The sequence below is a fragment of the Oenanthe melanoleuca genome, chromosome 1A (genome assembly GCF_029582105.1).
Source record: "Oenanthe melanoleuca isolate GR-GAL-2019-014 chromosome 1A, OMel1.0, whole genome shotgun sequence".
NCBI lineage: Eukaryota > Metazoa > Chordata > Aves > Passeriformes > Muscicapidae > Oenanthe > Oenanthe melanoleuca.
In genome coordinates, this window is record NC_079334.1 from 41,687,262 (window position 1) to 41,714,731 (window position 27,470).

Sequence of the window (27,470 nt, forward strand, 5' to 3'; positions counted from 1 at the left end):
ACTATCTTCCCATTACCTCATGGGATCATGAGGTCGGCGTGATCTCTCCGCGGCCAACACCGGAGCCACCTCCCCGCCGGGACGGAGGCCAGGGCCTTTCCCCTGCCCCGCGGTCCCCCCGCACAGGTGCACCCCGGGCGGGCACGGCGGGACAGCCGCCCCGGCCGACAGCCGCCCCCGCTGCCGCCCTGCCCCCGCCCCGGGGGGCTGCCGGGCAAGGCGGCATTGTTGGCCGCGTCCATCACTCCTCGTCCCCGGCTTGACATAATGAATGCGCTTGGACACACCTTCCAGCCCGGCGGAGAGGCGCCGCGTCTCCACGGACCGCCTCGCCGAGCGCTCCGCTCCGCTCCCCGCAGCGCTCGGGCAGGCGCCCCGCCAGCCCGCCCGGCCCCACAGCCCGGCGCCCCGTCCCAGCCCAGAGAGGGGCCGCGGCGGCCGGGCCGGGCCGGGTAGGGCAGGGCAGGGCGAGCAGGGTGGAAGCCCTCGCCATGCTGCCCAGCGCCCTTTACTGGGACCTGGTGGGCTCCTCGGCTCTCCTCAACCTGCCGGCGGCGCCGGGCTTCGGCAACCTGGGCAAAAGTTTCCTCATCGAGAACTTGCTGCGGGCCGGGGCGCCGAGCCCTGCGCAGCTCCGTCCCGTCCCCGCCAACCCTGTGCCCCTCAAGCTGTGCCCCGCGGCGGAACAAATCAACCCCTCGGGGGGTCCCTTCCCGGCAAGATGGGCTTTCCAAGTGCTTAACCCCTCTGCGGCGGACGGCGGCCGCCCGCCAGCGCGGGCCGCGGCGGCGGAGAGAGGCGGCATCTTCCCGCCGGCAGCCACAGGTGAGCGCCGGCCCGGCCCGCGGCCTGCCGCGGGGAGACGGGACCGAGGGGCTGTCCGAGGGCTCGGCCCGTCCCGGGTCCCGCCGCGGGGAGACGGGACCGAGGGGCTGTCCGAGGGCTCGGCCCGTCCCGGGTCCCGCCGCGGGGAGACGGGACCGAGGGGCTGTCCGAGGGCTCGGCCCGTCCCGGGTCCCGCCGCGGGGAGACGGGACCGAGGGGCTGTCCGAGGGCTCGGCCCGTCCCGGGTCCCGCCGCGGGGAGACGGGACCGAGGGGCTGTCCGAGGGCTCGGCCCGTCCCAGGTCCCACTGCGGGGAGACGGGACCGAGGGGCTGGCCGAGGGCTCGGCCCATCCTGGGTCCCACCGCGGGGAGACGGGACCGAGGGGCTGTCCGAGGGCTCGGCCCGGCCCGCCGTGGGGAGACGGCGGCTGGAGAGGCGCGGCCGCTCCGAGGAGCCCGCAGGGAGGGTCTCGCCCTGCCGCTGGCAGCGGGACGCCGAGGAGCGGCCGGGGCCCGGCGGAGCTCCCGAGCGCGGCCGGCCGGCGCACCTGCGGGTGCGGGGAGCGCGGCAGAGCCCCGCGATGGCCGCGTCGGGTGCTGTTAAACACCTCTAATGGCAGTTCTTCCAGGTCTTGACGTCCCGCAGCCTCAGGGGGTGGTAAAGCTTCGCCGCCGACAGGCGCTCCGGGAGAGGCTGAAATTGCGAGTTTTGGGAGGAAGGCGAGCGGTCCCACCCTCCCGAGTAGCGATGGCTCGGGAGGCAGCAGCGCGTTTCTCCACGCGTCCTGCCTTGCGGGACAGCAAGGCGTACAGGACCCGGCTCCTCCTGCCAAAAGGAAAATTAAGCCTGTAGAACAGGCAGTTTTCTGGAAGTTTTGACAAAGCCAGGAACAGGGGAAGAAAAAAGTTTTAAAGGCGCGTTATCAGCCCGGTGTAACACTGAGAGCCGGGCGGTCGGGACCCGCTCGCGTCCGCCGGGGGCCCGCAGGAGCCCGTGCCATGGAAGTGGAAACAAACCGGTTTGCAAAACCCATTCCGTTTCATGAACGTGTGGATTTTCGTATAAATACATTTTGTCTGGGCACGAGCAACAAATTTTAAGAAATATGTGCTTCTGTTAGTCATGGAACTGATTGAAGTTGTAGTCAATTCATTAAATTAGGTGTTAGACTCGTTATCTATATTGTATTTTGATTTTTTGTTAGAATGTATAAATTTATTCCAATATTACGTGGTATTTTAAAATTTTTTATTTATTGTCACGCAGTTTCAAATGTGTTTAAAATGAAAATTAGACAAACAGAATTGTATTTTTTGAATTAAGTCTTTGAGATGTGGAACCAAAAGGCTTGTTTTGAAAACAGGACTTACTGTTTTATTTTAAAACTTAATTTTATTTCAATTAAATCCTGCAAACTATTCTTCAAAATCCAAAACACTATTTGATCCTTTAGCATGATGTACTTTAAAGGTAGGCAGGAGAGAGTCAAAGTGTACATTAACGTTTCTAAATGTTCCTGACCTCTCAGGTAAGTGTTATCTTAAGCATATCAGTTACTTAAACATGTTTGTTTTAACTAACTATGGCCTAGGCCAGGGAACAGGACAGGTATCATCTTCCTGCAATTTGATGAATATTATCCTTGCCTGGCCTTTGCCCTTACCCTGAAAAAAAGTTCTAGAGAAAATGCTATATTTATTTGTGAAGAGAGACAGCAGATGTCCCAGCACTCTTATTTGGGAGAGGTAAAGGTATTTTGTTGGATTTTATTTGTTGTTGGTAGTTTGTTTGTCTGAGTTGTTGTTTTTTTGTTTTTAAAAGCTGTAGGTAAATCGCTACAGAAGTTTCCAAATGTCAAGTTTTGCAAATGCTTCTTGCTTTCAGGATTATTTCTTCTTTTGATTGACCCATAGTAGTAGTTGTGATTTTAGTGTGGTAGGTCTGCCTAGTGATTTAGAGTCCAGTCCTATGCTTCATCTGATTCCACAGCTCCCATAGATCTTGGCAAAAGGCTCTTAGATTTGAGCAGGGAGAAATACTGGTGTTTCCTCATTCATTGTGCACCCAGAAGAAAATTCTCCTGTGGCTGTACACTTGCAACAATGACTTTTATATTCTGACAAGGATCTATTGGTTTGATCTGACTTGTATATCTTAAAGTGATGAGGACACTTAGTTGTCCCAACGTTCATAAATTTGAATTAGATTGGAACTGTCTTGCTGAGCCAGTTTGTGGTTTCTAAGGAGTCTCTTGTCTCTAGTGTAGGCGTATAGTGAGGAAACTGTTCAGACCAGACACTGCATTTGTGAGTAGGGCTGGGGTGGTCAGGCTCTGTGTAATGTTTCTTGTTTATACAGTGATAGGGCAAAGGAGCATTTTGGCAGAACAAAAATTCAGCCTTCAGGGAATAGTGAAGATATTTTAGCTAAGGAATTTGTGCTAGTTAGAGTTTTTTAATTTTCTGATTTTTTTAAATTATTTTTTTTTTAGGAATAAACTCTTATTTGGAATCCCCAAATCACATGGCATTTTGGAAAATCTTTTTTGAAGTCTTTAATTAGATTATTGAAAATTATAAAGCAAGCTTTTTTTTTTTCAAAAAAGCCAAGTTTTCTTTTTTTTTTTTTTTTTTTTTTTTTTTTAATAAAAAAATAAAGGGAATTGGAAAAGTATCAGACTTTTTGGAAACAGTAATCTGTATTACTCATGTAGTCCCAAACTCTGGTGAGGTCACCAGAAGTTCTCAAAAAGAAGGAAGTGTAAAATCACACCAGGGACTGAACTGAATAAGCTGAACCTTTTTAAATGTATTCACAGTACCTACAAAGGAAAGGCATGAAGAAAGCACTCCATTTTAGGGTACATTTTAACACTTCATAAAAGTGCTAAGAAATGTAAATCCTGTATTCTTTTTGAAAATTGGAAAACACTTTTCCATGGTGGCAAAGGAGACCAGGTGGGATGGCATTCTTGGTCGGGCTGTCTGGTCATGGTAATTTTTCCTTTTGTAACTCCTCAGCAACTGAGTTGTATCAGCAAGTTTCCTTCCCATAATTTACAGGTTTCAAAGTATTAGTTGGACTATTTCAAGTGCTTCTCTGCATGTGTATTTTACGTACATGTCTTTCAGAGTTATCGTGAATAAAAAACTGAACAAGTATTCAGGAAGTGTCACACCCTAAATATTACATCATCCAATCAGCATGGTAGAAATAAACATATTTGTCATCCATAAGCATTTAAATAACTACTTTCCATCATTACATACATTTTTAAAAAATAAATGTAATCATCATAAGCATTTGAAATTAGTTTGGTTTAATTTAAGAAGAATGTGAACAACGAGCGTGTTACATAAACTTAGGAAGGAAAAGCAAGAAGGTGTGTTACTGCTATATAATAAACTCATGAGCCTTCTGCACTGGTATGCCAACTGGCTTGGGATTCCCACAGGCTTCCTAAGCTTTGCTTGAAGCCCCTTTGCTAATCTGGGCTTTAGTCCCTTGACTCCAAGCCTGTTGTTATCTTCTGGATAAATTAGAAGACCTAGCAGTTTTCTTCAGTGCTTTCTGCATAAAGATTGTCCAGACAATGCTGAGATGCTGTGTCCTGTAGCACAGGTGTTGTAAAGAGGGCTACTCCACATATTTCCTCAAGACTTAGTCTCCAGAAGTATTGGCTGGGTCTAGAGCTGAGTGATCTCCTTGGGAAATGCAGAGCTACTCTGCTACCTGAAATAATTTTTCTGAATACCTACTCTTCTTAGGTAATTTGCCCTGAGGAGTTTGGCAGTAAGTGCTTTACAACCTGAATATGGACATGTGGAAAGAATCTGGCTTTCTGCTTTAATTTTGGCGTTTTTATAGATTAACAGAGAAAGGAGATTGAAAAATGTAACAAAACAAACAGCGAGATAATTGCATAGTAAAACCCGTTGAGAAATTTATCTTAAGAGATTTTTGCCTAAAGCATCAGAATACAATAGAGCAGAATGAAGGATAGCACATATAACACAAAAGAAATCAGAACTATGTAGTAAATTAAAATTGGACTTATAGTAAGCATCTATAGATGTACTTTATACATATCCAGATACATTTGTGCTGTAGATGTGTCTTTTCTTTCTGTAACTTTTGGGTACTTGACATTTTGATGCAGTTATAATCACAATGGGTGGGCTAATGAGATAGGAGAGATTTCTACTGTGTGGAGGAGAAGCTGGAGAGAAAAGAAGTGAGGTGGCTTACCTAAGGTAATACATAAAACTGGTAGCATTGCAAGGAAATCAAGCCAAGTCTTTTGCAGGCTAAGTCTTTGGAAAATGATGTCAGTTTTTTCCTTCTCAGGTGATGACAACGGTTCTAATACTTGAATACTCTAATATTGAATCAAACATATCTTATTTCCCATATTTAATAGAGTGTCTTGTGTTTCTTTATGATATCTAGGAGATAATTAAATTACTGAAATCTAAGTGATATTTTTTCTTTCATTTTGGACCTCTTAGTAGTGAATTAATGCTTATTAATTATTGATTTCAAGCCAACTGGCAGCCAGGGTGTGTCCTCAAGCGACATGTAACACTAGCTTTCAGTAAAATAAAAGACAGGAAAGAGCCCAGTGTGTTTTGTTGTGACTCCCTCTAACTCAGGCAACAAGTTGACTGACAAGTGTTAGGATTTTCTTGTTTTGTTGGTGTTTTCTGAAGATAGAAAGCTTCTTTAAGGTGGGGAGATCTATTTGGTATCTTTTCTTATTCTTTGATTGCCAGGAGCACTGAGACCCCGTAATTGTTTTGAAAGTTTGTCTTTGGAAGCAAAGAAGTTTTTGTAAGTATTAGAAATCACAGATTCTGTCCAGCACGTTTCCTGTTTCCAGTTAACTTTGTGAGCCATTTAATAGAATTGGTCTGGAATGCCCAGCATATCTTAAGAGTGGCTGCAAAATGGCTTTTAAAGGACAAACCGTTGTCCTCATTGTGAGGTTGCCAGAGCTAGACTAGTGCCAGCTCCTCTCTAACCCAGCCACTACTCTGGCAGTCTGTGCTCAGTGAGGAATATGAGAATTGGCTGGACACTGCTCCTTCCTTTGGCTGCTCTCGTGGTGCCATCACTTAGAAGGAAGAGGATCCCGAGTTTGGTCCTTGACAAGATTTAGGTACTGCCAGAAGATCTCAGAGCTGCACTAGGAAGACAAATGGTGGAGTTTGTAGAAAATAAATTGACTGAGGGGAAACCATGGAATCAGTCATGCCTACAGTTAGTGAATTAACTTCTGTAAAATGTATTTTCTATAGCAGAAAGAGCTGGTCTTCTGAAATTCTGTAGTGTATTGCTCATGAATTTAGAAAACACATGACTGTAGTAAGGATTCATCTCATTAGCAAACTCAAGTGTAGATTTGAGGTTTTATTGTGCTGTGTCTTTTTTTCTGTTAAGAAATTCTCCTAAATTTTGGAATGCGAGTTCTCTGCTTCCATTGCCCTCTGAAGGTGTTTAGCATTCTTTTATAAAGCAGCTGTGCAAAATAACTGATGTTTTACATGGTACTTTTGTGGTCAGTCATGACCCCATAGCAAAAGGAGAGGGGGTTTTTTTTCAAAATGAAGACAACTGCAGGTATATAAAGCAGTAGGAGATTTTCGAATGTCAGATATATAGACCCTGATATTTATGAAATTATGCGTCTAAGTATTTTCAGTAACCTGGACTGTGTTTCTTTGAGGTGAGTTGTCACTTTGGAGAAGTGGCCTTTGCTTTGTGCTGAAAAGTTTATGAAAATTTTTCATGAGAGGCTGCTTTTGTGTGCAGTTGTAGCACATAATTCTCTTGAGGTATTCTGAATGTGTGTTCAGAGTGTTACCTCTTTGTGACTATGTGAATATCTCAAATTTCAACTTGAAAAAGTATTTTCTTATACAAATGTAACAATACTAAATCCCTCCTGTTAAAAAAAAAAAGGGGGAAAATTCACCATGTGTTATTTTTTATTCTAACACCATTTATATATCTTGAGACTTGTCTGTTTGGAGCTAGCAGTACTGCAACAAGTAAAGACTGCTCCAGGTAAAAAATTTTGGCTAATCAGTGCATACTGATACACTAAATTATGCATTTGGACCTATTTTAAGATTTTTAATTAGGGCTGCAACAATTGCAGCAGCTGACCCTAGTTTTCCCATGCTTGAGAAAAAAATTCTAAACAAATTGTAATATGTTGAAAATGAAAGAAAATAACTGACTTTCTAGCTGAGTTCTAACATTTTTAGAGTCTTTATGGCTGTACAGAAGTTAGTATTCTTTTGATGTTACCTATGAAGGATAAGAAGAATTTCATAGTAATTCAAGTGTTTAATAAAAAGTAGGCATCTTGTAGTTGATACTGAGAGATGCCTCCAGAGGATGAGACACCTTCTGTGTTTTAAGGTGATGAATTGTTCTGTAGAGCTACTTATCTCTTCTGATTGACTGTACAGGAGTCCCAGACAAGGAACTCAGGCAAGACACTGAACTTTTAGACAGAGAACTGACAGTGACACCTGTTTTGACAGGAGTGGGTAATCATAAAGTGCTGAGGCATACTAGTACATGGGCATCCTGAGGAAGGACAAAGCCAGAAAAAAGCTGGTAAATCCACAGTAGATTCCCATCTTCTCAATAGCAAGGCTGTGTATGAGGCACGGAGGAGGTAGAAGCCAGTTACTCCTGACACCAGGGTACCCATGGAGTCTTTGGCAAGTATTGTGGAGTTTGGTTGCTGCTTTGAACTGTAGAGGTGAGATCTGACCCTGTGTTGTCAGCAGCCTCAGGCTGGTGTGTTTCCTCAGGCAGTGAAAATCACATATAACAAATTGCAACGTAATAATTAGGCATGTGAAGGATGCATCTGAAAACTGACAGTGATTAATGTGGCTTCAGATAATCTGCAGTGTCGTGCTCTTGGCCATCACATTGCTGTAGATGTAAGTGACGATTATGTGGTTAGCACATTTCAAGCCCGTTTTGAGGGCTGCTCTGCCAGTTTTTGAAAGCCCCAACATAAAAATGCAAGCCTACTTCTTGCATCCACAGTTTGTGTAGGATTTATATTTAGAACTGTAAAACTCTTTCTGTGAATGTTCTTATCAATTTTTAAAAATTGATCTGTGGGTGGTACTTTGCTTGCCCCTTTGGCTTGACTTTCTTTGACCATTCATGTGGTTGTGTTTTACAGGAATAAATAGGAAGCAAATGGTGACTTTGGGAGTGCTGGAAGGCTAGTTCTTGCAGGAAGTTTTTCCAGTTCCATGTGATGGCAGTCACTTTTGGGTGGGATATGGCAGTGGCTGCTGCTTTGTTCTTGCAGCTGGAGGCTGCTTTGGGGGTGCACAACTGCTGCTGGAACATTGCACTCTAAAGACAGTAACTGCTAGGGAAAGAGCCATGACTCATCATGAGGTCCAGGGCTTGTGGATCAGGAACAGAAATGCAGCTCAGCTGGGTCACTAAGCTGGACTGTTTTCAGGGAGCTCTTCGTGATATGAAACTTCCCTGCAGCTTTGCAAATCTGCTTTAAACATTGCCAAGAAGGGATGTAGGTGGGAAATGCAGTTGTGCCCATGTTATGGACACAAAACAACCAAGATTCTCTGATGAAATGCGATAATTTTACTGATAATATATTGAAGTTTCCTGCCAGGGCTGGAGCCTAGGCATCATGTGGACTTAGCGATACTTGGAGAGTGTTCATGCATCTTTAGGTCTCTCTGGTCCTGTTATTAGTTTTGTTAGCTGGCTCTAGGCACTTTTCTGAATAGTTTTTTTGGAGGTGTTCGAGCTCTCTTCACAGGTTGATACCACATTTATATCAGTTATCTTTAAACCCCCTCAACAGACCAGCAGCAGTCACAGTGAAGAATCCTGTATGGGTCATACCAGAAGTTTACCATCAGTTTCACCTTTTCTCAATAGCCATTTTTCCTTCACATCTTCCCACTCTCCTGATGACTGATAGGCTGCAGTCTTTACTGAGTTATTTCACAACAGCAGAATTAGGAAGAATAAACAGTATCCTTAATAATAAGCCATTTTCAAATTTGCATAACTGAACTGGACTGCATTTAGGAACCTTACTCTCAAAATGATGGCTAGTTGGAAGGGAAACTTCTGATCCCTTTGTCAGTATGACTTTTTATAACAGAAGGGCTTTTGAATTTAGAATATTTTCAGAGCAGGCAATGTATTTTAAAATGTCAGTATCTGAACTGCTTTCTGAGTTTTAGCACTAGATAAGCTTGAGGTCCATTTACACATTTAGTACACCTATTTTATTGTGTGTAAAACAATTTTTATTCACAAAGGTAAATCTACATTTAGTAATGTAGAACATTATTACTAAAATTTTGCATACAGCACCAGTGTCAAAAGAATTTGTTTTGTGAAAAAAAAAACAACCTAGATAATTCCTACTTTTGTATATATGATCCAATAAATTTTCTTTTAAGGCTTATAGTACAGTTTTTGGAGTGTTAAAAGGCACTTATATCATACTTTGATACTTGTGAAGCTAAACCTGTAAAGATTGATTTTTTGAAACACTTAGTTACTCTCAGTCTTGGTTTTTATGAAATGAGGATGTAAAGCAGAAAAAGACTTAAGTGTCCTGAATTCAAATTATTTGGATTTGGCTCCTGTTTTAAGTTCCTTTGGGAGAAACAGCTGCACTTTGGTTACTGTGTACCTCATTCTGGCCAAAAAATGGCAGAATTAATATTCTGACATCTCAGCAATTTTCAGCCTCATGTGAACAGCAAAGACTGTTTGCTTTAGGTCTCTTGATCAACAGATATTGATAGAATTGCTGTGATTTACGTGAAAAGAAGATAATAGGTAGTGCTTCCTCTATATTGTTCTCAAAACTGATAGGTATTATGTAATTTCTACAGATAAAATTTCAGTATAATTCTGAAATACATGTAAATCAAATATACAGTTTTTCTCTGTACAATTCTAATTCTGTTAATGGAGTTTCATGCAAGTAGTGGAAGCCATTTAATGTGATGAACTGTGTTGTTTTTATGAAGATAAAAAATCTAGTTGGATATGTTATGTGGAAGCATTAACGTTTTTCTCCATGTAGAACTCCCAAGACATAGTTGAGTATCCCTGTATTATGTCAGGTATATTTTACTGATGTAACTCTGCAAAACTGCTGCACATTGGTTTGAGTGCAACAGCTTCAGTAGATGTAGGGATGTAGTTTCATGTACATAATGTAGAATTCACCTATGCATTAGTATAGCTGCAGCATATTAAAAAAGGTTATGAACTGGACATACATGTTGGCTATAGGCATAGAGAGACATTATGGCATTGTTTATTCCCCAGTATCTAGACTAAATCTTGAGAAGTGAGCTCAGGAACCTCTTTGTTCAGAGTTTCGTGAGTATAACACCTGCATCTTATTTATTTCTTAAGTAAATATTCTGCTTCAAAGAGATATGCACCCTGAAGGCAGAAAAAGCAGCAGTTGGTTGAAAGAATTAAGTAGAATGCCCAGGAAAGCCAGACTATGATTTCCATCAACTTGAGCAGCATTAGGGTCAAGATCTCTTCTGTTTGAATTGTGGTACTGTGCTAGTGTATTAAATCTATGTCAACAACTTCCATGGAAATATATTGCTTGTTTGGAGTTTGCTTAAGCAACAAGTTTGCTTAAGTTTTTACTCTGATCCATTTTCAGACCTTTATGTTTGCAGCTTACTTGTTGAGTGATGTAGTGAATGGAGGAAACTGCCCTTGCCTATTCCTGTCATTACCTGCAGGAGCATGCAGTCTATCTAAATCAATAGCTTGTTGAATTCTGATTTATACAGTTGTGTTCTGCATTTATCACATACCATTATGAACCCTACATTATCAAAAAAGAGCAAGGAACTGGTCAGAATTAAGAAATCACAAGAGGGAATATCGAGGACAGGACAACATGTCTGACAAAAATTGCATGGCATGAATAAGGTGCTGGAGCAGTGATTGGAGGGAATAGGACATTATGGTAGCCAAGGAATATCTAAGACATTTAAGAAGAAAGCAAAGGAATGAAGTGTGGCATCTTTTGTATTCTAAGTTATATTTTCAGAAGTGGAGAGTTTTGCCTAACTGTAAGGGAAATTTGATAAAAGCATGAGGAACGTGCTTCCTAAGGAAGGGAGCAAAAGCTCCTTCACCTGAGAGTCTGGGAGTTGCAGAGAATAAAATATACTGTCAATGATGAGCTCTCATGTCTGGGAGGTTGGCTGACATTTATCTTGTACAGCTCCTGTGCTTCTTGAGTTAGTCAAATCCTTTCCAGCTTACCCACTTCAACAGTTGCATTGCAACCCTTTGGATACATAGGATAGGCAGTATTTGACTTCATGTTCTTGATTATTTTAAGTTTCTAAGGACGTGGTTCAACATTTGATGGTCTTGTGTGGAAAAGAAGTTTTAGAATACTGATGCCTGGTGTAAATAATTCCTTTTTTTGTAAATGTTTTGCAAGTATATGCCTCAAAACCAAGCAATTAATTTGTATTCCATTACAAACAGCAAAATTTCAGTAGAAAGCTGTACCAGCAAAATGCTTATTAATTAGCAGTTGCAAGTTAATACTTCAGAAATGTTTAGAGTTAGACTTTTACAACAGTAGTTTTTTTGCTCTGGGATAATAGCAAATTTAAGGATCAGAAAACTTTTTTTGAGGTCCTGATACATACTCAGAAACCTAATTTTGAGTGATCTTTATTTTCAATTCCAGTTGGAAAACTTTTAAAAATTAGCCGCATGGCTTGGATACATGTATCTGTTTCCCTTTCTTTCTGATTGTTGATTTCTTATATTTTTTTTTTAAATCTAAGTGTCCAGTTATTTTTTTTTTAACTTAATGTGGTTTTTTCTGGACATTTGGACAAATACAGACAGGCTCTTGAGCCACTTATTTTCTGCCTAAACTGAAAAAAGAAAGTGACACAGATGTTTTGATGCTGATGACATTTTACAAGTGTGCAGTTCTAGCAAGCATGATATACCTTTTTTAAAAACAAAAAAATATTCCAGGTTTCATAATTGACTAGTGCAAGCAGAAATTGATAGGTAATTAGGATTAATGGAGAAGCCCATAAACCTTATAGAAAAAAAACCAAACAAACATATAAATAGATCATTAAGACCTTTCCATGATTTGGAAGCATTTTTTAAATTAGAGACTTCGATTGAAAAAAATTAGTAAAAAAATTTACCAAATATTACCTAATTCTGTGAGTTGATTTTACAGATTTTTTTGTTAAATCAAGCAGAGCCTTCGGCAAGTGGTTTATTTCAATTTAGACCACTTTTCCAGCAAGACTAAGTTGACAGTCAGAATAACAGAATCAGGCCCTGTAGTACGTGGCTGTGAAGCTCAGCTGTTTCATCTCTTGGCATTTTCTAAATTTTATTCATAAAGGTTTCTTGTTGAGGGCATTATTGGTTTGAGTGCTGTTAACAGCATTGGAGTACCAGCTGATTTTTTTTTCTAAGATGACATGCTTACTAGAGTTATTTTAAATAACTTTCAGATTAATTACATTCATTATTTGAACAACATATTATTGAAACAATGTGTTCAATACAAATATTTAGGAAAACCCTCATAATTACAGCAATTACAGAAGGAAATTTCTAGTCATTCTTATAAATATACGGAGAGTTTTGCATATTATAACTAATCTGCACATGTGAAATAGCCCTGCTAAATTAAAGAGCAATTACTTGGTTTATCATTGTTTGCCTTAAAAATATCACCATCTTGAAAAAAGGAAAAAGAACTTGTGGGGCAGGACTTTACACACTGACTTTTTGGAGAACTCTTGTTATGAATATCAGCTAAACTCAATGGATAATCAATTAGATCTCTGCTTTCTTTGCAGCTCTTTCCAAACACTTTTTTCTCCGAGCCCCACCATTCTACTCAGCATGCTGCGGTGGGTCCTGTCAGCATCCTGCATCCCCCACTGCTTTTCCAAGTAAGTTTTTATGCTTCATCAGTAATGCTTGAGTTATTCTGTAAACCAAAGCAGCAGGATTTAATGTGTTCTGGAAAACTAATTGGTGATGCAATGGCAGCAGCTAATTCCTTAGTAAAATCACAGCAATCCTATTCAGAGGGTTTCCAAAGATTTATCAAACTTAAGTACACTGAGCAATTGTGAGAGGTTTCTAATGGCATTGAGACACCCAGACAGAGCTAACCTAGAAAAGTGCCTTGTTTTCAGTTTGCTAGAAACAATTCTTTAAAATCAGTAACTCTTTTAAAAATCAGTGTCAATAAACGTTTGCAAATAGGAAAAGAGCTGGAGGATCATAAAATGTGTGCTGCATTTTAATTTTGTTAGGGGCAAATTATGATTCAGGAAGACTTAGCTTTATTTAAATATAACGATCATCCTTTTTGTAGCAGTCAAATGTGCACATGTTTAATTTTTTTCTCTTTTTTAATCATAATGTAAAAACTGAAGAAGTATGTTGAGAAGAATTTTGACCAGTGTACACTATCTGTTTAGGATTAAAGACTGGAACACACTTCCATTTAATCCAAAACTAAATTTAACCTTGATTGGGAAGATTGTATGCCATAGTTTAAGAGTGGACAGTCATGATTTTGTGCTTATGAATGCAAACAGAAGAAGCATTTCTTTTTTTTCAGAACAGAAAGAAAGGCACAAATTGCTTGTCAAATCCAAATGAAAATTGGATCTTATACATGTTCTGGCAAATACTTTTTTATCACAGTTGCATTCAAACCTTTCCTGACTAAAGTGCATGCTTTTTATGAATGTTTCAGAAGGGCAGTTGCTAAGTTGAATGATTCTTGACAAGTGAGGCAGCAAATGCTGGCAGTTTAATGAGCTGCAAGTTTCTGAGCACCTCTTTAGGGGGCTGACACTTTCCCACAGAGCGTTTTACATGGCCTCGGCTCTCCCACAATGGCTGACAGCACCATGACCAATCACCACTTTCACTTTACTCATCCACACGCGACCTCACCACAATTTTTCACTGTGCAGATGAACTTTAGGAACCATTTCACATTGAAAAGGCCTGGGCAAGGGTCAGTTGCCCTTTTGTATGGCCATAAAGCAATACTCTATGTGCCAGTCTTTTCTCCTGTCTCACATTCCAAGAGATTTTCTGGACACCATTTAAAGCACTTGACTGAAAAATAAAGCAGTGAATGAAACTGACTTTTATAGACTCATTCTAGCTCATCTTCCCATATAACCCTGTCTACCTGAAAAGGGATTTAGTGGATGAGCTGAGTGTATACAGGGACTTGCTGAATACATAGGCCCATTATCAACTGAGGGGATTGTTTATTAACCAGGACTGATACACTACTATTTTGGAAGTGACCTATTAATTGTCCATTTAACTAGAATGTATTGAATTCTAATGAAAAAATGGAAACCATGACTAAAGCTTTTACTAGCTCCTTCGAGGTGGTCTCTGCCATGAAGGCAAGTGAAGATTGTTCCACAGATTAAGAGAACATTTATCAATATACATTAGGATACAAAGGAAAGACTTAGCAAAAATCAAACCAGCAACATAGGAAATAGTTGGTCACATTTATGTCAGCAGAACACTAAACCTAAACCTGCATGTTCAGGGTGATGAGCTGCAAACTGATGTATTTAATTTTGCTGGAATTGTTGAAATGTATAAATGACTGCCTATCCCACTGCACTGAAAGATCCTTTAATCCACAAACTGACATTTAGTTTTTGTGTAACAGTTGGAGTGCATTTTATAGTATGGCTTATTTTTTAAAGAAATTCTCTAGGCTGCTTAGTTGGTGGTAGGTTTCAGATATTTTGACCCATAGGCTATTTGTTAATGCTTCTGAGTATTCTACTCATCATTAAATTTTGTTTAATTCATCTTTTAAAATCCATCACATATTGTGCCTTAGAGTGTAAAGATGTCTCACTGGTAAGTCTAATATAGGTGTTAAGCTGGACCCTGCATTCTGCCGGTACAGGAATTAATTGGTGCCTCGAGGCTCCAGCAGGAGGTTGTTTCCTTGCTGATTGACTGTTAACAACCAGCCAGGCAAGACAAATTTTAAGGGGTCACATAATTTGGCGTCCTCTGTCCTTGGCTGACAACTCCATTGTGGAGTGGAGGCCGGGAGGCAAGGACCAGCCCTGTTAATGCCTCTTCCCTTGCTGGTGTCTCTCATCCCACAGCGGGGATGAGAGAAGGTACCAGTCCTGCTGCTGCCAGACTGGACCCTCCAGTAAACCTGGGAATGGCTGACAATTCAGCAGAGGCTGCCTGGGAAAAGGTACCTAAATTCACTAAGTTTGAGCAAGAAAGAGAGAAAACATGCTTGAGGATGGAAGGCTTGCAGTTTGCCCCCACTTTTGTGGGCGTGATTGCAGCATGCAGTGGGGATTATGAAGGGGCTCTGCAGTCCCAGAGAAATACAAACCTGGCTTGCCCTTTGTGGAAACCTCCATTGTGGTATTTTGACTTTTGTTCTGCAGACTGTGTATTTTATCACAGTGTAATAAATATCAGGACATTAACCAAGAGGTTATGATTTTTGTATCTGGTATTAGATATAATTTTGAAAATTGAGATACATCTGTATAAATTAAGGATTTAACATTGTAAATCATAATATTTTTTTTTTTAACCACACACTGTTATGAGGGACAAATATAAAGATCTTGATTTCTTGACATGAAAGGTTCAAGAAAAGAATTGACAGAATGCAATAGCCTCTAAATCAGTAATGTTTCACAGGTAGTCATACTTTAGGGAATAATCATTATGGACTTGTTCAGCTTCTGATATTCTGCTCTGAGCTGTATGCAGGGGTAGTGTAATATCAAACCAGTAACACATGGCTACAAAAGTCTTTAATCAACTTGGCAAGGCATACAGATATGCACTTCAGTTTCTCATCATTTTACTACAGTATCCTAAGTATATGTGTGTTTGTTTTTCTGTGGGTGTTTAAAGATACATATACCCATGTGTATATATGTATAATATACAGAAGTTGAAATGTGGCCCCAAGGAGCAGTTTGTGGAAGCTGCAGCTAAATTTAATTAGTATTTTCAAGAGCACTATATCAGTTGAAAAAAAAATACATTTCATTCCCCCCCCACACCCCATTAGAGCTGACTAGAATAGATAGACTTTTTCACAAAAAATGTTTAATATGTTAGAGAATCTGCTTTTCAGGAGGAATTTGCTTTTGGCTTCGATATGAAAATGATCAGATCCTTTGTAAGAATTGAGCAGCAACACACCTTTGCAGCTGCTGCAATTATAAGGGAGGGCAACTAGGCCCATGGACATGAGAAGGTGAACAACAGGAGGGCAGCTTGCATCTGAATTGCCACTCCTACAGCAAGATTGTAGGTGTCCATGGCTGTACAGCCATGGCACAGGCTTCTGAGCCAAAGTGCAGCTGTTTCCTGGCCTGCTTGCATCTCCCTAATTATCACAGCCGTGCTTGATGATGATTCAGCTGATCCTTGCTCCTGCTTCCTGAGTTTTTGAGGAAGCTGGGAGCACTGGAAGCACTTGAAGCCTCACCAAGGACTGCTTCTCATACACCATATCTTTCTAGGGGAGAGGGAGCATGGGAAAGCACTATGGCTTTAGTTTTTATTGGGTGTGAGGAACACGAGAGTTTTATCTTGGGGTTTCTGTGCTCTTTGTGTGAATACTTCTTCATTGCAGCTTTGTCCCCCAGCTGGCTGTTTTCCAGGGTAGGGCTCCCTCTAGGCGTGCATTAAGGGGATGTGATTGGATTCACTGAAAACTGCCCTCCCAGGTCTTGCTCTGAGATGTCAAAGGATTAGAAACCAGGCTGAAAGGAGTAAGTCCAAGTATTCTCCAAATCCTCTAATAAAGAAATTGCTGCAGTTTCCAGAATAACTAAGTGAATTTTCTAAGGGATTTTCTAGGAAATAGTTCACTCTGAAAGCCTTTCATTAGTTAAAAAAACATAAAAATAGAGGAAAGACTACTTAGTTTCTTTGAATCAGTATTACAAACCACTTTTATGTAATTTTACATTCCACACAAGGAGTAAATTCATAGGAAAACTTGTAGCAGTTTACTCAGTGGTGATGTCAGGCAAAGAAAAATGAAGTTCCTCCCTGATTGTATTTGAATTTTGCAGTAGCATGGGCTCTGTCCTAATATTCCTCTATGAACTCATCTGATTTACTTTGTACCATGTCAGGGGGAGACTCTTGATTACTGACAACACCTCTAAATCCAAGTGAGGATTTAGTCCTTAATGAATATGCCTGAAGCATTACAACACCAACAAATCAAAAGTGGGACAAGAGTCTGCAAGCATTATAATGAACAGCACTTTAATATTTCTCTGATATGTGCTAGATGTTATGGGAAACTCTCATCTGTTTCCACTAGGGGAGGAAAGTGTGCTGCCACTTCTGACCCAGGAGTCTAACTCCAAATCCCGGAGAGGCATATTAAGAAGAGCTGTCTTTTCTGAAGACCAGAGGAAGGCTTTGGAGAAAATGTTCCAGAAGCAGAAGTATATTAGTAAAACAGACAGGAAGAAACTGGCCCTTAACCTGGGTCTAAAGGAGTCTCAGGTAAGGAATGTCCTTTTGGGGAAAAATCTTTAAAATGGCTTTGAAGGAGGAAAATTGAACAGTGCAGGGGCAGCCCTGAGCTCCTTTACCTGCAAAGACCTCAGTAAATCAATGGCAGTTTAAGCCAGGGAGTACTTGAACAGTTTTCTGGTTTATTTCCTGTATGTATGCATTCAAAAATTGATCGCTCCGTTTTCACACAAAGAAACATGACCTTTGCATTTCATTTCCAACTCCCATTTTTTTCCCCTTGGAATCTTGGGAGTAGGGAACTATGCTCCATCCCACTGCTCTAAAGGCAGTGGAAAAAACATGAGAGCAGAGATCATTCTTTCATTCCACTGAGCGCCCTTTGCTCTCACAGATGAACAACTAGGGACAAGGCAGTCAACAGCACTTCCTCTGGAACTGTTCTGTCCCAAGAGACAAGCAGCCATTCCTATGGAAAGACACTTGACTGCACAAAGAAAGAGATTTTCAGAGCTGAGAGACCCCACAGGAAGAAAAACTTTCCAGGGTGCCCTTCTGAAACACTCACATTTTACTTACCAATTCACATTTAATGGGATTTTTTTCATGAGTCTGAGTTGGTCTACTGCAAGATTTTAGAGTTTAGCTGAGGGTCTAACTCCTCCAGTGAGGTGTTCTGACTTAACAGCTACATTCATAATGGTGTTGAACAGCAGTAGCCCAATCTGGAATCTTGGGGGCCTCACCTATCTGCAGATAAAAACAAAGGAAAAGTGCCTGGCTTGAAGAGCACAAAATGTGAAAGAAACTGGGAAAAAAAGGTTTGTGAGGGCATGTAACAGCAGAAAATGAACGTGGTAGTTAGTGTCAGGTGAGATTCTGAAGGTGCTGGAGTAGATGCAGCCCTCTAGATTGCAGCTGAAATACTGAGAGGTGACAGTACAATTTTGTTTCTTTGCACGGTGTAGGAGTGAAAGATATGTGTGCAGAAGCTTCTGGGGGACAGAAAAGCCTGGGAATGGTGATGAGAGCTTTCATCATCTTTATCTTGAAGATTTTCAGAACTTGGAATGGCTCTCAACAATTTGATCTAACTTTGCAGTTGGCTCCAGTTTGCACAGGAGCTTAGATCTGGTGGTCTGTGGTGGTACCTTACAACCTGATGACTCTGGCAAGTGCTGCAAGAATAAACAAAAGCAAGCAGAGTGTGGTGTTTCTCAGTGTGATGTACAGAACTGTAATCTCTGCAGGAAAACTATTTCAATGGAAATGTGCAATTGCACTGACCAGTGTGCTGCCTAACAAAATTTCCCAAAATGTAGTCAAATTTCTAATATTACAATTACTTCCTCAAGATTATTTTGTGTGCTCATATTATTCAAGAGAGTTTTGAGTTTTAAAAAATAATGTAGTGGTACATAGATAACAGCTACTACTACAAGAATATAATTTCATGATAGTGACAGACCAGATGGTATTTGTCTTTGTTTTTATTCCCCTCATGAAAGGAAGAGAAATTACTGTGAAGGTTACTTCTTCAATTTTCTGACCAGTTGTGCTGGAGGAGCAGTACCTGTCATCTAAGACAATGATTCTCAAACCGTTGAGACCATAGTCCTCTTGTCTTCATATCAAGTATTTCAATACTAGACATAAATGCAAATGTTTAAGGGAAAAGAGAAAACAATATGAATAATTTGATTGATCACCCTCACCTTTCTTCTCTTTATGTAAAACCAGCTCCTGATTATTTTTCCCCCAAGCTTTCCCCAGCATTTCATAAATGCATTTGAATGCTTGTGTTTAAGAGTTGCACTCAAAGGTTTTGAAAAGTTGATTTTATCTCAAAATCACATGGATTCTAGGCAACTCCTGGAAAACTGTAGTCAGGCAGACAAAATGTCTTTAAATCCTCAATCCTGTGTCCTACGTCACAACACACTTTTTGAAGCTGTATATCCAAGCTGATGTGGAAGGGACATTCATGCTTCTTACAGCCTCTGTTTAATAGAGGCCTTCACACCACCAGTAATATCACTGAGTTTTCTTAATGACGATTGTAATTTTCTCTGAGAATTTTCTTCTGTCTAGAACAATTTGCTGTAGAAACTCTTCTATCCCTAGCTATTGGGCTGTCCATTTTCCAGTCTAAGCTGCTGTAGGTGGTGAAAGTCAAGGAGAGTGTTTGTTCTAGATGCAGTAAATAGTGATGGGAAAATCCTCAGATAATGTCAGTCAGCTGGCTTCACTGGATGTCTACTGTAACAACAAACAAGGAAGGAATGTGAAACTAAGTGAAAGAAAAAAACACTTGTTTGGGCAAAGTTGTTTAAAGCAAAGAATGATAATGAACTCTCATTAACTTGCAAACAGGTGAAAATTTGGTTTCAGAATCGAAGGATGAAATGGCGAAACTCCAAAGAAAAAGAAGTGCTTTCTAACAGGTGCCTCCAAGAAGAAGGTCTTCAGGAGAACTACCTCTCACGGTCCACCATGAGTTTTACCTCCCCATGCACATCTGTGTGGGAAATGTCTGAAGAGCGGGCAAGTCCAAGGTGGAGGGAGAATTCTCCAGGAAATTCTGAAAGACTGACTAGTACACAACCACCTCCAAGAGCAAATTCATTGCAGAGCCCACTCTGTTTGTATCCTGACCAAGACACTGCAAACAAGGCATCGTCAAGTGTAAGGGAGTAGGGGCAGTTTCTAAATGGAGTGGGAGAGTGCAGGCTTCAAATGAGCAGTCTTTTAAGATTAACAATATTTGAACATTGTAAAGCTAACTAGTTTATGCTTCAAAAATATGCTAAAATCTAACACCATTAAAATTACAAACAACTAATGACTTAAGAAGTATTTTTCACTATTCAGTCTTTTCTCGTGTCTTTTCCAGTCTTGCACTGACCTTAAAAGTAAAATATGAACTGATGGTAAGTAGAATGAAGTGAAGAACATGAAGCTGCATTTTACTCTGATTTATACATCTGCACTGTATGTGATGTTCGTTAAAAACACACTAATAGAGAATCACTTTCATCTCTCATTGTAGTCAGACCAATTAATTTCTTCTGTGCATGAGATAAGAAGAACTCTGTTTCTCTCAAGGCAGTAAGTGGTTTTGGGTTCTTTTAGAAATTCATTAAATAACACATAGATTCCTATGGACAAATATAAGCATTTTTGGTGTGTTTTCTCCATCTGTCCTCACCAATGTCAGCACTCAATTAGCTTTAAATAGTATTGTCACAGGTCAACTGAAAACCTTGGTAAAGTACGCAATATTAAAAAGTGACCAACCTACTCTATAAAATATTCTATGTTTAAGTAACTCTGATGAGAATGTGTACTGGAAGGTGCAATTCACTGACTTCTGTCTTTTTGCCCATGCATGAATCTACTAGCATTTTTAATTCTGAATTGCAATGTCTTTTTTTTTTGGCTGTTGGTAGAATCTTTTGTATTTCAAAACCGTAATTGACAGTGTGTACAATTGTAGCCAAAATGCACTAAGCAACAGACCCATAACTGGAAAAATTGCTACCAGTTGAGAAAATTACTTATGGAGATGACTTACCACAGTAACATTATTCCTGACTTCCTGCTGCTTAAACTGGTGCCGGTAAGGATACATTAGCAGATATCTGTATCAAAGACAGGACAGTATTCTGTGTAATGCAAGTAGCCTCGAGTACTATTAAAGCTGCTTAAAATTATTTGCTTGCTTAATCCAGTTTAAGGAGATCAGTCTATCAATTTAGGTGTATCTTTCTTTGTTTTATTTGTAAATCTTTATAGCTCAAAATGAGAGCGTAACATTAATTTTTTTTTTCATTTATGGATGCCTTTGTTGAGAAGACAGGTTAAAGATACTTTATGCTACAGACAAAACCTTTTGGAAAACATTATGGTTTTATAGGGACTATTTTCTTTCTGGTATTCATATATTTTATAGGGGAAAGACTATGATAATCTAGTCTGGCTTTTCTTATCATATATGCCTGGAATGTTCCTGATTATTCTTGCCTTGAGCTCCAAATCTTTTGAACTGTATTGTACATCTTTCAAAAAGCCGTGCAATTGTTGTGGAGTAAATTGTTATATAATATTTTATCTTTGGATAGACAATCTACTGTTCCCATTGTTACATTGTATTATCTGGGAGGTGAATTCAGATACATTTGCAGCTAAAAAACTTGAGACTGCAATGATGATGCTTGTATCATAACGTTTAAGCACAATCAGGTTAGTTTGTATCTTGCCTTGTGCATGTCCTGCCTTCTCAGTGGCAAATTTGCAAATTCCAACTATGCAATCCTACTCCTGCATTATGTGGCATTCCTTGCATGTGATTTCTTCTGCTTGATTTTAAGGAAAAAACAAATTACAGAAGAATTAGGAAGTTACCTCTTCCTGCATTTACTAATCTTCATTAGTGTAAGCTGCCTCAATACCTGCCCTCAGAAAGCCCTTGAACACATGTTATATACTGGCCAGTAATGAGAGGAGTTTATTCCTGTCTTGCAGTTGAACTCCCAGAACCAACTCAGATTCTTTCTGAGAAACTTTTGCGGGGGGAAGGGGGAGAACAGACAGATTGTGTACACATGGGGATGAATTTGGTGTTGAAGTTCTGCTTGAAGCACAGAGGGTTAGTAGCCCAGATATTTGTGAAATGGCATTGCAGGTAATTCCAAAGAATCATCAAATCATCAGGTGGTGGTATATGTGAGCATATATTAATCAGTGCTTCCTATTTTGGAGAGAATCTGTATGGTAGGGGTGGTAAGGTTTTTTTAATTTCACCTTTAATGGAAAGGGAGCCTCTCCAGCTGCTCATATTCTTTTACTGCAAGTCAATGAAGCCTCAGTGTTAGAAGCAACAGTTTTGGAGATGGAAGATGCAATTCAGAATGCTCCTTGGGAAATTCTTTCAGTTCATGGTGTTGCAAGCACAAAATGTGAACTGCTGTCAAAACTATGAGCTGATGTGCTGAACAGAATACCTGTCTCACTGAGGCAAAGATCGAGCATGGCTCATTCAGAATTGGTTTCACAGTTGTAATATTACAGGTGTTTTAAATTCAACAACTTCTATTTTCACTGTAGCCTGTTAAACCATTTCAAGATTCTCCAAATCTCTTAACACTTCCTATCAGTATTCTTAGTCCACAGCTAGAATAAAATTTCAGTATGCCAGATAAAACGTTCTTTACCTGAAAATGCTGATCAAGCTTTTAAAAAAACTCTGAAGTAGACATGCAAATCTTGAATTATATCTAAATTATATCTGATTCAATTAAGATGTAGGCCTATGAAACATACAACCTTGATTCCTCTGATTTTGTGCTATATAAAGAAGTTTCCCTTCAGTCCACACTGTGAAAACTTGGTAAATAAGAAATAACACCCTGTACAAATACAAAAATATATTTAAAGTGCCGATCTTTTCTTGTGAAAGATCAAGTAGTATTTGGTTTCTTCAACTACAGTATGCATACTAGTTTTAGAGAGAATAAAGGGAGCACAAATATGCAAAATGCCCAGCAGATACTTGAACTGCTTCATAATAGACTCAGTGCAGAGGTGAAAAGTGTAGTGCAGCTGGTATAAGGGAGTGACAAGACAGATACCAGTGACACCTAGGTTAAAACCAGCAACGTGCTACTTGGGCTTCAAAGATGTGACCTGATGAAAGATTTTGCAGCATAGTTGTAGGGTATCTGTAGTATTCCCTGTGTGTACCATTTTGAGACTATAGTTACCGGCTGTGGAGTATTATAAAGGACATGTATTGGGATCCTGGGACTGGGGGGAATTTGGGTACCTTAAATTGCAAAACACAGTTAAAAACCTCATCTCTTTAGAGGCTGCAAACAAAGCAGATACTTGTACTCGCTGGACACCTCTCTGTTCTGGCAACTTATCAATGCTAATGTAATCCAGAATGCAACAAGGAAAGGCAGGAAAGGCTGAGACTCAGTACTCGCTTTGTTAACCAAGCTGCAGACTTCCATGTTCTCAGGCTGTGCTGCTGACACAGATTCACTGCCCAACCTGTCAGCCTCAGGAACAGAAGAGGCTTTTCTCATCCCACCTATTGAAGATCCTCCATATGTATCTGAATGTGGATCTTAAAGGTATGTTCTTAAAGTGAGGCAGAGGAGTTTCCCTGATACCTAAGAAGAGGCTTCTCTAGACCTGGCTCTTGAGCTTTTAAAATGTATCTCATGCAGATTTTTGCAGTCTGTATCAAGCACAGCCAAAGACATGTTTTACTGCATGTGAATGACTGTGAGCCTGTGAAAATGAGAGGCAGGCTAGCTCCTCCATGGACCTCATATAACATCGTTAAAAGCTGGATTTGCTGACCACAGCTGTGTCAGCACTTGAACTTTGCTTGTACAGATTTACAGTATAAAATGATTTTCTGAAAGAAAATATGAAATTATTATCTTGTTTTTATCAATCCTTTGCCAAACAGGAAATGTGTTATGATCCGAGGAGAACAGGGCTGCTTTAAGGCACAAAACTGCATTACTAACTTCAGTGTCAGAACAGTAGTGCAAAGGTCAAATGTCACTCCTGTGCTGCAGTAATACATCAGAATTGTTTTATCTGCTGTGATTTACTAGTACTGGGTTTTAAATACCCATTGCCATCACTGTAGCCAGCCACAGAGCTCCTCTGACGAATGTATGTTCTGCAGTCAAAAGACCAACATAAATTAAGTACATTCACATGCTTCAGCACTCTCTACCAACTACTCTGTTACGGATTTTCACATACTAGAAGGAAAGACAAACCAATTTCATGATGATAGCTGTAAATCCACTGCCTTTAGAAAGGAACAGAGAGAAATTCGGCTCCAATTAACCATGGTGAGACCAAAAAGCTCCTACAGAGAAATGTTCACAGTGGGTGAAATTGTTGTGGACTGAGGAAGTCTCTGAGCTTGCTTCTAAGCTATGGACTTGGTGACTGCTACTCATCTTTAAGGTAAACTGGGATAGTTAAACCTGGGTCTGAAATGCTCCCATGCAGACTTGTTCCAAAATTCACGGCTGGAAAATGGCAACTCCTTGTTTTATTTTGAGCACAAAGCTGGGCGTGGTGGACAGGGATGTCAGAAGGTAACACCTCTGTAGTGATCTTCCAGTGCTTACTAAAGCACACAGAAATGCCACTTTTTATAAGCATCCAACCTTGAGGAATTCCTCTGTTTTTCCAAGTCGTTTTTATTTACAGGTCAAATTTGAATGCAGGTAGCTGAACATGGATATATATATGCAAAGAAGACTGTTTTGTATCATATGGGTTTAGATAAGAGCTAAACTACAAGTGACATTAGCTACTTAATCTACCATGAAAACATTGGCACATAAAAGATTCAGTCTAAATTTAAGATACACTATCAAAACCATTTAGTGCACTATGAAGGGAACAAAACACATTTGCAGTCATTGAGAGGGTCTCAGTTGTATCCTTTATCATTCTGAAAAAATGGAAACATTATGATGGGGAAGTCTCTGATGTACAAAAGCCAGTTCTAATAACTGAAAAAAATTGGACTATACAAAAATGTCAATATTCTGGGATTATCCTGCAGTGTTTCATTGAATCAGGTATGAAGAACAATGGAGATATTTTAATTCTTAGCTTTATTTGGTTGACAAGAAAGTTTAATGGAAACAGATTGTTTCACAAGTGGAAACTATACCATTACTTACCTGTTTTGTTGCATATAATGCCAGTGCTTAACTGGAAGCCAATCCTGATTTTCTGATTTTCCAATAATTTACATAATTGTTTCTCCTAAATTAATATTCTGATATAAAAGTGATGGATTCTCAAACTCCAAAGCATTTAATCGTAGCACATGATTTTACATTATCAAATTTTCCTAACCAGTTGTGCCGCTGTCATGGAGGAAATCATGCAGGAGATGAAGCATTCCCCTGAGCAGAAAGCAACCATCACTGTGTTTCTGTTTGAGGCATCGGTGGCCACAGAGAAAAGCATGCCCTTTTCAGCCCACTGCTCAGTTGTTCCTCAGTCACAAGAGGAAGCCAGGCAATGCTAGCAATATAGAAAGGCTTTTGTTTTACCACCATGCCTCGTTTCAGCCAAAGGCAGGACTGAAATATAACACTAATGAGGATGAATTGCTGTGAATAACACTTCGGTGCACTGTAGTTCCTCGTGTGCCACCCACTATCTCATTTTCTCTGTGTTCACATTTCTGTGCAGCAGAACGTTCCCAGGGATTAGCACTTGGGCGGAGATGAGAGGTTTCTGTGTGACCTGCTCCGTTTACGTTTTCCAGATGACCCTCAGCTGCACCCCTGGGAGATCCTGCCAGCTGCGGGTCCGGCTGGTTTCTGAGTCACCTTGCAATTCGCTTGCGATCACTTGCCACCAAGCAGGGCCATGGGGGCCACGGCCAGTTCCCATAGGAGCACGGCCACCTCTCCCCTGTGTCAGCGCGGTGCCCCGGGAGCGGGGCGGGCCGCAGCCGGTCCGGAGGAGCTGCCTGCCGTCAGCCTCTGGGTCGCAGTGGCCCTGCCCGTGTGTGTCACCCTGGGCTCTGCCGTGGCTGCGGCATCATCCTGCCCCGCGTGTCCCCCGGTGCGGGCGCGGCTGCCCCTGGCGCTGCAGCGTTCGGGCCAGCAGCGATCCCCGCGGCACGGAGGCACACACCGCCTGCGGGCTGCTTACTGGGACTGCGGCTGCACCAGAGCAGTGCTACAGCCGCTAATTGCTGCTGCTCTTCTGTGATCGCCGGTAGATGCAGGCAGTCTGGGCGTCCTGCTCTGGTTCTGTCTCTGCTCAGAGGAGTCTTCCTTTGCTCTCTTTGGAGTTGTGTTTTGTTTCCAGAATTTCCTCAAAAATCTGCCCATGAATGCTACTGTTTCATTATGTGTTTGTGGTACCTTACTGCATAAGGAACTGGAGCTGGTAACTTCTTCAGGGCAAGCACAATGTAACCCATTGCCCTTCTATAGACCTTGCACAGCAGGGACCAGACGTGACTTGTGAACACTCACAGCTTCTAGCTGCAAAAGTACAGCAGCCATCTACCAGATTGGAGATATCTGAGGATATCTGCAGTTACGGGAATGTAATTAAAATGTCATTTCTCTGGTCTGCATAAATGCTTCTTTGACATCTTTCTCTGCTAGGTTTCTCGAGCCCAAATTCAGTATCATTATTAATCATCAGCATTTTACTCCTTGTTCTTGCCTGCCTGACCTCCTGCTACTGTCAGCAACCATCAAGAGCATGGAAGGCCAGAAAAGGGCATTTAGTGGTAAAATAGTCAAGAATACTAAAGATAAATCCATGTTGATTATATCTACTTGTTCAAATGTCTCAGGCTCTGAATGCAAAGAAGTTTTGTTGTACGCACAGCCAGCAGCACCACGCTGCTGCTAGGAAAATGTGATTTCTATAAAATATCTGACATATTTTCATATTTTTAATTTGCAATGGAGTTTGTCATCATTACTGTAAAACCCAAGTCCTGTGTCTGCATGTGGAATGGGAAAAAGACTTATTGCTACTCTCTGCTCAGCCATTAGACTAAAATGCTATTTAGACCAGAATTCTGACTTACTTTTCACAAACTTTTTCTCTATGAGTTTCTATTGAAATCAGTGAAGCCATTACAGATATAAAAGAGCATTCAAAATGAATAAAAGTACTAGATTTTATGGGACACATGTGAAAGCTCTCAGAAATCAGTAAGAAGTATGACATGAATGTGAAAGTCATGCCATTAAATGAGCTGATCAACATCAATGCCACTCTTCAGTGTTAAGCAATATTCTGCAGGTAGGTATGTATGTACAAATCGGGGGAAAACATTTTCTTTAGGTAAAAATATACTTTATTGATAGTATACAGATGGACTAAGGTTTAACAAATTGAATCTTACTTTCTACTATGTTGTAACTATGTTTCTGCTTCTGTAAGGCTTTACGCAGGGTCCTATTTGACACCCTTATCTCCGAATTGGAGAGATACGGGTTT

At 40.7% G+C, this 27,470-nt stretch overlaps 1 protein-coding gene across 1 annotated transcript; it reads left to right on the forward strand.

Moving 5' to 3' along the window:
- Positions 1–61: 61 nt before the first annotated feature.
- On the forward strand, positions 62–20,615 carry DBX2 (developing brain homeobox 2). Its single transcript, XM_056481974.1, has 4 exons — positions 62–825; positions 12,752–12,847; positions 17,284–17,471; positions 19,815–20,615. The coding sequence occupies exons 1-4, from the start codon at positions 492–494 to the stop codon at positions 20,136–20,138; spliced, it is 942 nt and encodes a 313-aa protein (XP_056337949.1). The 5' UTR covers positions 62–491; the 3' UTR covers positions 20,139–20,615.
- Positions 20,616–27,470: the final 6,855 nt, after the last annotated feature.

What these genes read in the sequence shown, in the direction of transcription:
- DBX2 (XM_056481974.1), top strand. Translation starts at nt 492, where the DNA reads ATGCTGCCCAGCGCCCTTTACTGGGACCTGGTGGGCTCCTCGGCTCTC. An exon ending in CTTCCCGCCGGCAGCCACAG is followed by an intron (nt 826 to 12,751) that starts GTGAGCGCCGGC and finishes CTTTCTTTGCAG; the next exon opens with CTCTTTCCAAACACTTTTTT. An exon ending in ATCCCCCACTGCTTTTCCAA is followed by an intron (nt 12,848 to 17,283) that starts GTAAGTTTTTAT and finishes TGTTTCCACTAG; the next exon opens with GGGAGGAAAGTGTGCTGCCA.